This window comes from Felis catus, chromosome B2, assembly GCF_018350175.1.
Source record: "Felis catus isolate Fca126 chromosome B2, F.catus_Fca126_mat1.0, whole genome shotgun sequence".
Lineage (NCBI taxonomy): Eukaryota > Metazoa > Chordata > Mammalia > Carnivora > Felidae > Felis > Felis catus.
This window is the reverse complement of record NC_058372.1, coordinates 96235703-96248838: the sequence shown is the minus strand read 5'-3', so window position 1 is coordinate 96248838 and position 13136 is coordinate 96235703. Positions and strand designations below refer to the sequence as shown.

Here is a 13136-nt window from a genome sequence, read left to right as displayed (position 1 = left end):
GCCTGCCTCTGCAGAGAGAAGATTTGAGTGTTAATTGGAAATACAGCAGTCATTGGTGAGAGAAATTAACTCTTCTAGGGCTTGAGGAATGTTCAGTGATATCTCCTGGGTACTCTTTTGCCCTAATCTGAATTACCCTTCATTGTCACCATCAAATATTCAGTTGGGCCTAGCTGAATAAAGTTTATAAAGCAAACTAAATGAAGCAATCAGAGAAATGCAGAATGTAAAACATTGCACAATACAGCCCGGTCCTTCAAAAATGGTAATATCATAGGGAAGAAAATGCTAAAGTGTCATAACGAATGCAATTCATAAACCAAGATTCATCATGATTTGGGGGGGGGGGTGAAAATAGGGTACAGAAGACATTTTAGAGCCAATTGGGGAAATTTGCACATGGGCTAGATATTAGATAATGATAGAGAATTATTGTTAACTTTCCTAGTTATAATAATAATATTCTAGTTATGTATGAGAATGTTCTTAGGAGCTGCATGTCAAAACAAGGGTAAAGCATCCTGCAGCCCAACATGTGTACAAGCCGAGTCCTACCAGCTCAGAGCCTATTGTTAAATATTTCAGAATTCTGTGATTCCACAACCCTTGGTAGCTTGAAATCAGCCATGATGGGAGTTTTTATACCACAAAAATCTGCAAATGCTACAAATGGTGGTGGGTGAGGGGGGTCCTCCCCTGGAAAGAGGGGATAGTGCAGTATTCAGTGACGCTGGACTGGGTATTAGAAACCGTGGCTTCTGACCACAACTGTGCCACTATCCGCCTATAATCTTGGGTGAGCTGCTGAGCTTCTCTGGGTCTCTGTTTTCTTCTGTGTGTGATTATAGGAATAAAGCAGACTTTATGTTACATGCAGTGTGCAGAAGCTTAGAGTCTAATGAAGAGATAGATATGGGAATGGAGAATTGAAGTACAACACCGTATAATTATGCTGTATTCCAGATATGCACGGGGTACTTGGGGAGCCCCAAGGAAGAGGGCCACCTAGCTCCTTAGGGCTCTCATCCTAGCTGAGTGTATTCTGCTTCAGTGGACTTTGGGAAGTTTGAAGGTGGGGAGCAGATACGGGAAAATTACTGCAAGCAATCTCCCTAAATAGTGATAAAAGGGAGAAGAGGCTGGGGGGGGGGGGGGGCGGGGACTGGCTGGGCAAGAGCTAGATCAGGAAAGGACTTCCATTGCCTCATGAAAGAGCTTGGACTCTTTTTTCTTAAGGCTTTCGGAAAGTAGTGAAGTGTTTTAAGCTGATCACATTCACATTTTATAAAGATCTCCTTGGCAGCATGACAGATGGAGTTCAGGGCAAAGAACTGGTTGTAGGAGGACTCTTTAGGAGGTGGTTTGCCTAAAACAGCCCAGACGAGGGATGATGATAGCCTGAACTAATGTAGTGGCAATGACAATGAAGAGCGGAGGGTACATTGGAGAGCTGTAAAAGACATAGAATAGCTAGGACTTAGTGGCTGTTTCAGTCAGGATGGCTACAGACAACCTCACAGTCTCAGTGGCTTCAGACAACAAAGATGTGTTTCTTGCCCGCACTACATGTCCTGTGCAGGTTGGAGAGGCACTGTGGTTGGTGCTCGGCGTGGTTGCTTGGGAATCCAACACGAGGAGCTTCTTCCGCTATGGCTGGATGATCCACCAAGGGAAAGCTCTGGAGGGACTCATGTGGGTGGTTAAATGCTGCAGCCCAGAAGTGACGTGCATCGTTCGTAATTCATGGACTAGAACTTGTCCCTTGGCCCCACCCAGTCTCTCAGGGCCAGAAAGTTCAGTCAAGGGTGAGCAGCACTGCTACAGCCATGGTACCTGACCAGAAATGGGGTGTGAAGGGGGGACCCCCCCCCCAGGCTTCTGATTTAGGGCGTTAGGCAGAGGTGTTCATGGAGAAAGAGAACATGGAATTTGGGGAAAGGGGAGGGGACAGCCCAAATCATTATAAATCTTTTTCAGCTCTAAAGTATAACCCTTTTATTGGTCCTTCCCCATCAAAGAGAGGTGTTAGAAATTAACTCCAGTTGTTGGCAAGAGTTTATTCTTTACAAACGGGTGTTTCAGTTCATTCTAACCGGTCAAATAAAGGCTTTTAGTTTTAAAAATGGAGTGTTCAGATCTAAACTAGGTGTCTTTCTTGAATTTTCACATGAACTATTGTGTCAGCATACAGGGTGGAAAAAAAAAGTTACTAACTAGGATGTTAATGAAGCCTTCTTCGCATAAGAATATCAGGCTGCTGAATTCAAAATGCCAGACATGTAAATGCCCTCTGCCTTCATTACCGCCATTCCCCAGCAGGGCACATTTCAAGATATCAAGGGGTGGGAGTCAGGGAGGAGGTGTAATTAGGCTGATTGGAGCCTATTGTGCTGCTCTGGAGCAGAGACACCTAGCAGCCTTAGGGAATGTTAGTGCCTCAGAATCATTGGGGAATGATGTCCTCTTTACCTCAAAAGAACACAGCAGAAACAATGAATCAATTTTGTTTCCCCCTTTCTTTGTTTTCCACCTCCCCTCCCCAATTTAGTTGTGGTACCTCCAAAACTGACTTTTATTGTGCATTTGTTTCTTAACAGTTGCGAGAAACAATCAAAGCTGGCAAAGGTGTGACTTCAGCTATTGACCTGTGTCGTTACCATGGAAACAAGGCACTGGAGGCCCTGGAGAGCTTTCCTCCCTCGGAGGCCAGATCTGCTTTAGAAAACATTGTGTTTGCTGTGACCAGATTTTCGTGACACCAAATTAAAAAGACACTATTGTTCGTTAGCTGAAAAAAAACTGGGGAATGAGGTGATCAGGAGAGCTTTCATGATGAAATAACTAAATGTGTTAATGACTTTAAAAACATAATACATTTTTTTTCCTTCCTTTTATCACATTGCTAAATGAATACTGGCTTCTTTTTGGAACTGCTACAAACAAAATTAGAAGAAAAAAAGGTCAAGCAGTTTTCACTTGTCACGCCAGAAGCACACTTGAGGCTGCAGTAGCAGAAATAATTAATGAGATTCGCTCCTGTGACCTCAGCAAATGGACAGGAAATAAGTCCTTATTGATTGGACCGAGCCAGGGATGGCGCCAGGGCGGTGGCCTGTGGTTTTCTTTCTAGAGAGGACAGAGCAAACTGGAAGCTGCAGGTGTCAAGAGAAACACTATCACTGCCAGCCGGAGAGGACTGTCAGATCAAAAACTAGTGACCAATCTGACATAATGGAGGATCGTTCAGTAATTAAGGAAAAAAAAAAAAAAGTGCTTTGTCTTCTTGCAATTATGTCTCTGCATTTGTAAGTACAGTATGAATATACTTGACGCTTCATGGTTTTTGTAACATTTTTTTAGGAAAAATTTGTGAAAAACATAATGCCAAATATTCGAAGTTAGATTAAAATGCTCTCGAATGTTAACTTGGTTGTAGTAGGAAGGCTTCTGTTTCCTTCTGGGAGACCAAATATTGTTCAAACACATTTCAAAGAACCAAACTTTTTTTAAGTATGTTGTATTCATTTGTAATATTTTGGTATAGAGAATACCTTTAACTTTTACAAGTATTAGATATAGAACCGTTGTTCTGGGGAATATACTGGTGTGGGGGGTTTTTTGGTTTTTTTTTGTTTTTTTAATTCAGAATGTCAAATTTTGGTCTTGAACCACAGACCTCCAATTACAGAGAAAATATAGGCAACCTCCCAGGCCTGCAATCAGACACTGTCTCTGTGTGGTTCATAGGAGATGATTTTTGCGGTTTGCGTGCATGCAATCTGAGAACACCGTTGACAAGAAGGCTGAGTTTACATAAATGATCTAGATTGAGACTCAGCTACCTTTCTTCCTTATGTGGTGTAATCACAGCCCTATCTGGAGACAGTGAACACAGCAAACAGATTTTATTACCTCATTCACTCAAACATCCAGTGAAGTTATTTTAGTTTAATTCCTCCCTCTAGAAGTTACAAAACCATTTTATCAGGACGAGAAAATGTGAGTGACAGAGGTTAAGGTATCATATTATGATTTTTTTTTTAATATTCTTAAAATGTTGTGATTACTGTTTATGCTACTATAATTTGAAGGCCTGTAGATGTAGCAAAAGTGAACATTCTTCTGTCTGAAATGGTCTTTTCTCACAGAAATTGGCTTAATTAGTAACTATGGTTAGATGCTTTAGATAGAGTAGGTTTTAATCATTAACTTGCACAAAGGAGGAGCCGTGCTCAGTGTTCTCTGGAGGTGCAGGAGCTTACACAGAGCGGTAGGTTTTACTAAGCAGCTGGTCAGGTACCAAAAGGCAGGACCCGAGGGCTCTTCTCATTCTGTTTTAGCAGCTGGTTTGCTGTGTGACCTTGAGTTAGTCACTTCCCTCTGAGCCTCCACTTCCTCATCTGTCAAATAAAATTAAATGAGAGAATGTATGAAGTCCCTTCCAGCTTTGTTTTATTCTCTAAAAGCCTGCCGTTTCTGGGGTTCCTGGGTGGCTCAGTCGGTTAGACTTCTGACTCTTGATTTCTACTCAGGTTATAATCTCATGGTTTGTGAGTTCAAGCCCGTGTCAGGCTCTGTGCTGACAGTGTGGAGGCTGCTTGGGATTCTCTCTCTCTCCCTCTCTCTGTCCCTCCCCTGCTCATGCACACACACACGCACACACACACGCACACACACACATTCTCTCCCCCCCCCCCCCAAAAAAAATAAATAAATAAACTTAAAAAAAAAACAGTCTGCCATTTCTGACTCTGGATAACAAAGATGCTAAGTGAGGTTCTGGGAGGAGGAAAGGTGAAACCCAGGGAGAGGCTATAAAGGAATGTATAAAACTTTACGGCAAACGTCTTCCTAAACTGCCTCGAAGCTTAGGGCCTAAAGTATCCCTAGCTCTCCTTTGTATGGCATGTAATCCTGGACTCTTCTGTTTCAACACCTGCCTTTCTGCTTTCTTTGGGACCTTCCTACCTCCCTTTCATCTCCCTGGCTCGGGCGTCCCGCCCCCAGTGTTGATTGACAGCCCTTCCTCTGTACTGAGCAGAGTTCCCGCTTCCCAGCGTCCTGGCAGGCTTTTGTTAAACCTAACAGGTTCGTTCATTAACCCTACAGTATTAAATACTGACACTCTTTCTTCATGCCCCTTCTTCAGGGATATTTGTTAACTCTTACGTCCTTATAATTTCAGGCAGCTGAGGGAGAAATGTGGGGCACCAAGACATGCTTTAATCACTCCCCTTGGCCTGTCTCCTGGGTGCAGGCTCTGCTGACTAGGTAAGACTCTGGCCTCGGAATGTCCCCTCGACCCCCTCTCCATCGCCTCCCATCCCCAGTTTCTTGTTAGAGGGAAGAATTCATTCATTGGGCATTGTGCTGGTCCCCCCAACTTGCAAGTTGGCCCCTCCAAACCTCATTCACTTCAGGCTCCTGAAACCACCCGCACTCTCCTTCCTATCCGTCTTTGTTAAGTGTGTAAAGGCTGTGATAACGAGGGCCTCAAGTGCAGGCCATCTTGTTTGAGTCCCACAGTCACGCTCTGGAGGTAAGCATACCCCCCCATTACCGATGGAGAAGCAGGCCGAGGGGACCGCCTCTGACCACCTGGCCTGCCCTCACTCCCCGCCTCCCCACCGGAGTCTTCCAAGTAGCACCTCTTTCTTGCTTCCTCTGCCTCTCTTTCCTCCTTTCCAAGATCTCGAGCCTGTAGCCTTCCTGCCTCCTTCATGGCCCCATTCTTAAATCGTCAGTGTCTCCCCTGCTGGCTGTATGTGCTCAATCCTCCCTATCCCCTAAAATGAAATTCCTCCCTTCGTGTTCTTTATCCTTCTACCTACACTTTTTTCCTCCTAACTTTACCAACTACACCTTCTTACAGTCTGCTAACTCCTGAACCCTTGCAGCTGGTCACGCACTAACTACCAAGTCCCCACCACCTAGACCAGTGCCAGTGCTTTAGACACTCCGAGAATATCTGTTGGACAGATTATCAGGTCTCTTACTGCACAACACTGAGACAGACTTCTGACAGAAGGTGGCCTTTCTGTGAAGTCTGCAAGCCGTATCCCCACGCACAGACTTTCCCATGGCATGCCATGTCACTAACCCAACCACCCGGCTCCCTTGGTGCCCTTGGCCCACCTCTGTGTAGGTTGTTCCCCCCACCCTGACTGTCCTCCATACCTGACACATCTCTTAGTTGTACCCCTAGAGACTTTCTTTTTTGAACATTTAAGGGGCACCTGGGTGGCTCAGTGAGTTGGGCATCCAACTTCGGCTCAGGTTATGATCTCATGGATCGTGAGTTCAAGCCCCACAAGGGCTCGCTGCTGTCAGTGAGGAGCCCACTTCGGATCCTCTGTCCCCTACTCTCTGCCATTCCCCAGCTCACACTTGCTCTCAAAAATAAATAAAACATTAAAAAAAAAAAAAGAACAATAAACATTTAAATTCTATTTCCTCAGAAACTTAAAAGCAGTTTCCTGCCCCACCAAGTCTTTTTCTTTTAAACTCTCCAACTTAGAAAAACTGTTTTCTGGCATTAAAAAAACAGTATCGGGGCGCCTGGGTGGCCAGTCGGTTGGGCGTCCGACTTCGGCCAGGTCACGATCTCGCGGTCCGTGGGTTCGAGCCCCGCGTCGGGCTCTGGGCTGATGGCTCAGAGCCTGGAGCCTGTTTCCGATTCTGTGTCTCCCTCTCTCTCTGCCCCTCCCCCGTTCGTGCTCTGTCTCTCTCTGTCCCAGGAATGAATAAATGTTGAAAAAAAAAATTAAAAAAAAAATAAAAATAAAAAAACAGTATCAATGAGATACCGATTTAAATAGTGAACCGTTTTGCCATCATGCTTCTTTGAAAGAAGATTCATTTTATGATGATCATTAAACTTTGTTGTAAGTTTTACTTAATGATAACACTAAATCTTCATCTTTTCTTGCTCACACAATGTGGTTATCTGGTCACACCTAAAAATAAATTATCAGTGACATTGTTTGCCTGGTCCAAGTCTCATTCTCTAATGTTTGAGACTTTATCTGACCCATGACAGTATTATTGCTATGGCCCAGGATGTGGGTGACACTACAAGTTGAGGTAAAAGACGTATACATACATTAGTACGAAATGCTCCAAAAAGATAGAGGGCTTTTTTAGGCTCAGTATCTACCACACATTAAACTCGTGACCAGAAAGTAGTCGGAATAATCCATGATGATCTTTTTTCAAAACCTGACAAATTGCTGTAACATGGCCTTCTTTGGGCAAGCAAGTTTGGGGGGAATTGTGTGTAATCAACAAAATTGCAGTGAAAGTATACTTTTTTTTTTTTTTAAGACTCTAATCAGCCAGTTCATCACTGATAAGAAGAACCTTGTTTTCCAGAAAACAGTTGTCAAGCTCCTTCCTAGAGTTCTTAGTTTCTGGAAGATGCTTTCCTGCCACCTCATTTGTTTTCCCACTTTGAAATCCTATTGCTAAGATCACCTTTCTGACCAATGGAAGCTCTAGGATTTATCTTTATAATCCGTAATGACTGCCTCTCAAGGTAGAGAACACAGGCCACACCTTTGTTAAAGTACAAAAGGGCAGAAATGGATTGGGTTGGTTCTTTAATTCCTTTAACTGTGAGGACAAAATGGTCATTCCATTATTATAAATAGTTTCAATTATTGTTAATCTTGTTCTAGTAATAATTAAGTTATTTGCACTCTCTTTTAAAAGTACAAAGCGATCTAACAGAATAATCATTTGCCTCTTTCTTTTCCCTACCTTCAGTCCTGACCTCAAATTAACTGTTTTATTCTTTCAGAATTGGTCCTGCATTTCCATTATGGAGATAACATACTTTTTTTTCCCCCCATAGATTTCAACTTTATTTTATTTTTTTAATTATTTTTTTAAATGTTTATTTAGTTTTGAGAAAGAGAGAGTGCAAGCAGGGGAGGAGAAGAGAGATTAGGAGACACAGAATCTGAAGCAATCTCCAGGCTCTGAGCTGTCAGCACAGAGCCTGATGCGGGGCTCGAACTTCTGAACCATGAGATCATGACCTGAGCCGAAGTTGAAAGCTTAACCAACAGAGCCACCCAGAAGCCCGGGAGATAACATACTTCTAAAGGTGACTGAAAAATAAGGGTCACCTGGGAAGAGTCCAGGGGGACCAGAACTGATGGCGGGATCCACCTCTTTCTTTAGCTCACCCAGCCTGCCCTTGGGGCTCTGAAGTGCTAAGTTTTCAGCCTCCCCTGCTGGAGGAATCTTATTTCTTTCTTTTCTGTAGAAAGAGAAAGTTCTTCAGGCTTTTATCCTTTCTTTTGGGGGACACTGACCATCTTCATGGAAAAGCTACATCAGCTTTCCTTCAACTTGATCTGTTCATCTCCAAGACTGACAGTACCCACCACTGTGCATCTTGTCAGCAAACAAGTGGGCTCATCACTGCCTTCACTGTTGGAGTAGCTTAGATTTTACTTTTTGAACATATTTTTTTTAATGTTTTTTAAGTAAGCCCTACACCCAGTGTGGGGCCTGAACTCAACTCCAGGGTCAAGACTCACATGCCCTACAGACTGAGCCAGCCAGGTACCCCCACCCCCAACCTTTAAAAGAATTTTTTTTTTTTAATTTTTTTTTTCAACGTTTATTTATTTTTGGGACAGACAGAGACAGAGCATGAACGGGGGATGGGCAGAGAGAGAGGGAGACACAGAATCGGAAACAGGCTCCAGGCTCTGAGCCATCAGCCCAGAGCCTGACGCGGGGCTCGAACTCACGGACCGCGAGATCGTGACCTGGCTGAAGTCGGATGCTTAACCGACTGCGCCACCCAGGCGCCCCAAAAGAATTTTTTTTTTTTTAAGTAAGCACTACGCCCAGTGCGAGATTTGAACACATTTCAGTAAATAACCACTGTTTTGTTTTGTTTTTTTATTTCAGAAAATAGAAAAAAATTAATCATTCAAAATCTCACCATGCTAACATAATCATCTCACCATTTCATTTATGTATCTTTCAGCCTTTTCTACCATGCATATCTTTTTTGGGGTAGTTCTCATTATAAATTCAACTTTGGGTCCTGCTGTTTTCACAGAACATAAACACTTCTCCATGACACTGCAGTCTTCACAACCATTATTAATAAGTAGCTTAAATTCTAAACAAGGTATCTGAATTTCTATTACTGGTTGGTTTCTCTGGTATGAATAGGAATGTGGTAAATACTCCATAAGAAAGCCTTCTAATGTTCTACTAAGAAAGTCTTTGACTTGGAAAAATAATGCCCTGGCCAGTTCTCCATAGCAGCAGGTTAAAACTGTGGAACAAAAACAAAGCAAAACAAAACAAAAAACTATGTAACAAATTCTTTTAAAATTCTTCAACTTGAACTATTAATCTTTTTCATTTGGTGGTTCCTATTCCTGCAAAATGATGACTTCTTCCTTCCCACTGAAGTTCACCATCTCTTAGAGAAGGGAAGGGCCTCAATCTAACAGTCACACCTTCTGCTCTTGGCAAAGACGACAGAGAAACAATTTTATAGGAGATGAGAAGCCATCTTTGCTTCTTCAAAGTGAAGGGAAATAAAAAATAACCCACCCAAAACTGTGCCACTTTGGTGTATTGATTATTTTGAATTAAAGTTACTTGAGAAACAGCCAGTGTAAGAAGGACCCTCTGACCCTCCTTTGTCCTCCTGAAAACAGGAAATACATCTCCCCTGTGAAAGGTACCCTTCCTCTACCAGGAGGAAGAGAGACATCCTTTGGGTTTTTTTTTTTTTTTTTTTTTTTTTAAGCCTAGAGAACATCATTCTCAAAGAATTAAGCTACTCTTGCAACCTTTCTTTCCTTAAATTAATCATTGTGATTTTACTGTTTGCATTATTTCTCACTTTCTAGGCATTTTGATGATGTCCCCCACCTTATATCATGAATTCCATTGTAACTTACACTTGTGTAAATAGATTATGATCAATTTATTGTGAAGTTCGTAATTGCTGCGTAATTGTGCAGTTTTATACCATGCTTCTCTTTCCTTTTAGCCTTCTTTCCTTCTTTTTTTTGGAGATTAGAACTGCTTTAATTGCATTTTTTTTAAAACAACTTTATTGAAGTACAGTTTGCATACCATAAAAGTCACCTGGTTTAGTTATACAATTAGAATGACTTTTATAAATTTACAAAGTTGTGAAAGCGTCACCACAATTCAGTGTTAAAGATCCTTTCTGCCCATTTGCGGTCAACCCCTGGGCAGACAGGAATTCACTCTCTGTCTCTATAGATTTGCCTTCTCTGGACATTTTGTGTAAATGAAACTATACAATATTCTTAACTGGTTCCATCATTTAGCATAATGTTTTTGAGGTTTATTCATGGGGTAGCATTAATCATTATTCCTTTTTATTGCTCAATAGTGTTCCATTATAGGGATGTGCCACATTTGTTTATCTATTTACCAGTTGATTGGCATTTGGGTTATTTCTACTTGTTACCTATTACGAATAATGCTGCTGTGAATATTCAAGAACAAGTCTTTGTGTGGACCTAAGTTTTCATTTCTCTTGAGTAGATTCTCAAGAGTAAAATTTATGGTAAATTTATGTTTAACATTTTAGAAATTGCTAAACTGTTTTCCAAACTAGTTGTATCAGTTTACATTTCTACCAGCAACACATGTAGATTCCAATTTGTTCACATCTTTGCCAACCCTTGGTGTTCCTTTTTTACTATAACTATTCTAGTAGGACTGAGATAGAATCTCATTGTGATTTTTTATTTGCATTTCCCTAATGACTAATGATGTTAAGCATCTTCTCATGAGCAAATGAACCATTCATATTTCTTTGATGAAAGGTCTGTTCAAACATTTTACCCATCTCTTAATTGCATTATTGTCTTCTTGTTGAGTTTAAGCATTCTTGATGTATTATGGATACAGCTTCTTTTTTTTTTTTTTTTTTAAGTTTATTTATTTATTTTCAGGGGCAGTGAGAGAGGGAGAGAGAATCCCAAGCAGGCTCTGCACTGATACAGGGCCCAAACTGACAGAACCATGAGATCATGACCTGAGTCAAAATCAAGAGTCAGCTGCCTAACTGACTGAGCCACCCAGGAACCCCACAAACTCTTTATCAAATATATGATGTGCAAGTATTTACTCCCAGTCTATGACTTGACTTCATTTTTGAAACGGTATCTTTTGAAACACAAAAGTCTTTAATTTTGATAAGTGCAATTTATCAGCTTTTTCTTTTGTAGATCATGTTTTGGTGTCATATCTAAGGAATCCTTGCCTAACCCAAAGTCACAAAGATGGTTTCCAACGCTCTTTTCTAAAAGTGTTATAGCTTTAGCTCTTAAGTTTAGGTCTATGACTAATTTTGAATTGGTTTTTGTGTATGGTATGAGTTATATCAGGGTTTCTCCCTCAGCACTGTTGACACATTGGGCTGGAACCTTCTTTGTTGTCGGGGGGTCTTTCCTGTGAATTGTTTGATATTTAGCAGCATCTCTAGTTTCTACTAAATATAAAATGTCAGTAGCACCCCTGCCCCCATGTAATAACCAAAATTGTCTCCAGACATTGCCAAATGTACTCTTCCTTTGGGAACCCCAAATCACCCCATTGAAAACGAGTGAATTAAATTAATTTTTTTGTATGTGGATATCCAACTGTTCTAGAACCATTTGTTGAAAAGACTATTCTTTCTCTCTTTGAATTGCTTTGGCAACTTTGTAGAAAATCATTTGACCATGAATATAAGGGTTTGTTTCTGAACTCTTAATTCTGTTCCATTGATTTCTATGTCTGTCTTTAAGGCAGTACCACACTGTCTTGATTACTATAGCTCTATATTAAGTTTTAAAATTGGGAAATGTAAGTCCTCCAACTTTTCTTTTTCATTAAACTTTTTATTTTTAAGATAATTGTAGATTCACAGTTATAGGAAATAACACAGAGAAATCCCATGTACCCTTTACAATTTCCCCCAGTGATTACATCTTATAAAACCATAATACAGTACCAGGATATGATATTGATACAATCCATCAATCTTATTCAGATTTCCCCATTTATACTTGAGTTCTTTTTAAAAATTGTTTTGGCCACTCTGGCATTTCCATAAAAGTTTTAGGAGCAGTTTATCCATTTCTACAAAAGAACCTGATGGGATTTCGACAGAGCTTACATTGAATATATAGATATAATTTTAGGTAATTGCCATCATAGCAATATTAATCTTGAATCTGTGAATCATGATTTTCTTTTTCTTCTTTTTTTAATGTTTATTTATTGAGGGAGGGAGGGAGGTACACACAGAGAGTGAGAGAGAAAGAGAGAATCCCAAGCAGACTCTGCAATATCAGCACAGAGCTCACTGTGGGGCTTGATCTCACAAACTGTGAGATCATGACCTGAGTTGAAATCAAAGAGTCAGACACTCAACTGACTGAGCTGCCCAGGCACACACACACACCCCCCACTATCTATTTCTACAGCTTTTCCATTACTCCAAACAGAAACCATGCTTGTCTTTTTTAAAGCAATAGTGAAATTACCAACTTACTAGTTACTGTATGGTCTTTTGTGGCCTCCAAAGTGTTTTTACAGAATAGTAATTTAATACCAAACCCTGAATCCCAAGGAATCCTAGTACTTGTCTTTGGAGGAATATAGATAGAATCTTTGTTAAGAAATTGGCCTTTAGGGGCGCCTGGGTGGCTCGGTCGGTTGGGCGTCCGACTTCGGCTCAGGTCACGATCTCACGATCTGTGAGTCTGTGAGTTCGGGCCCTGCGTCGGGCTCTGGGCTGATGGCTCGGAGCCTGTAGCCTGCTTCCGATTCTGTGTCTCCCTCTCTTTCTGCCCCTCCCCCGTTCATGCTCTGTCTCGCTCTGTCTCAAGGATGAATGAACATTAAAAAAAAAATTTTTTTTTTAAATAAAAAAATAAAAAATAAAAAAATAAAAAAGAAATTGGCCTTTAGAATCTTCAAATCCCATGTCTGCCATTGACAAGCAGGCTACTTAACTTCTCTGAGTCTTACATTATCATGTACAAATTTAAACATTTTTATTTCTCTCAATCTTCTAGATGTGGGCTTCACTAAGTGGGGTACAGAGACTCCCAAGGATACTCAGCAGCTTG

At 41.1% G+C, this 13136-nt stretch overlaps 1 protein-coding gene across 2 annotated transcripts in view; it reads left to right on the top strand.

Annotated features, from left to right (window-relative positions):
- Positions 1 to 13136, top strand: part of PDSS2 (decaprenyl diphosphate synthase subunit 2) — a 288760-nt gene that overhangs the window by 256427 nt on the left and 19197 nt on the right. The window contains exon 8 of one of the 2 annotated variants that reach the window (XM_011282517.4): positions 2598 to 4430. The exons of the other annotated variant lie outside the window; for it this stretch is intronic. Coding sequence (XP_011280819.1) covers positions 2598 to 2756 — 159 coding nt within the window. The 3' untranslated portion in view covers positions 2757 to 4430. Of the gene's footprint in view, positions 1 to 2597; positions 4431 to 13136 lie in introns of those variants that run through there. 2 annotated transcript variants of the gene reach the window in all.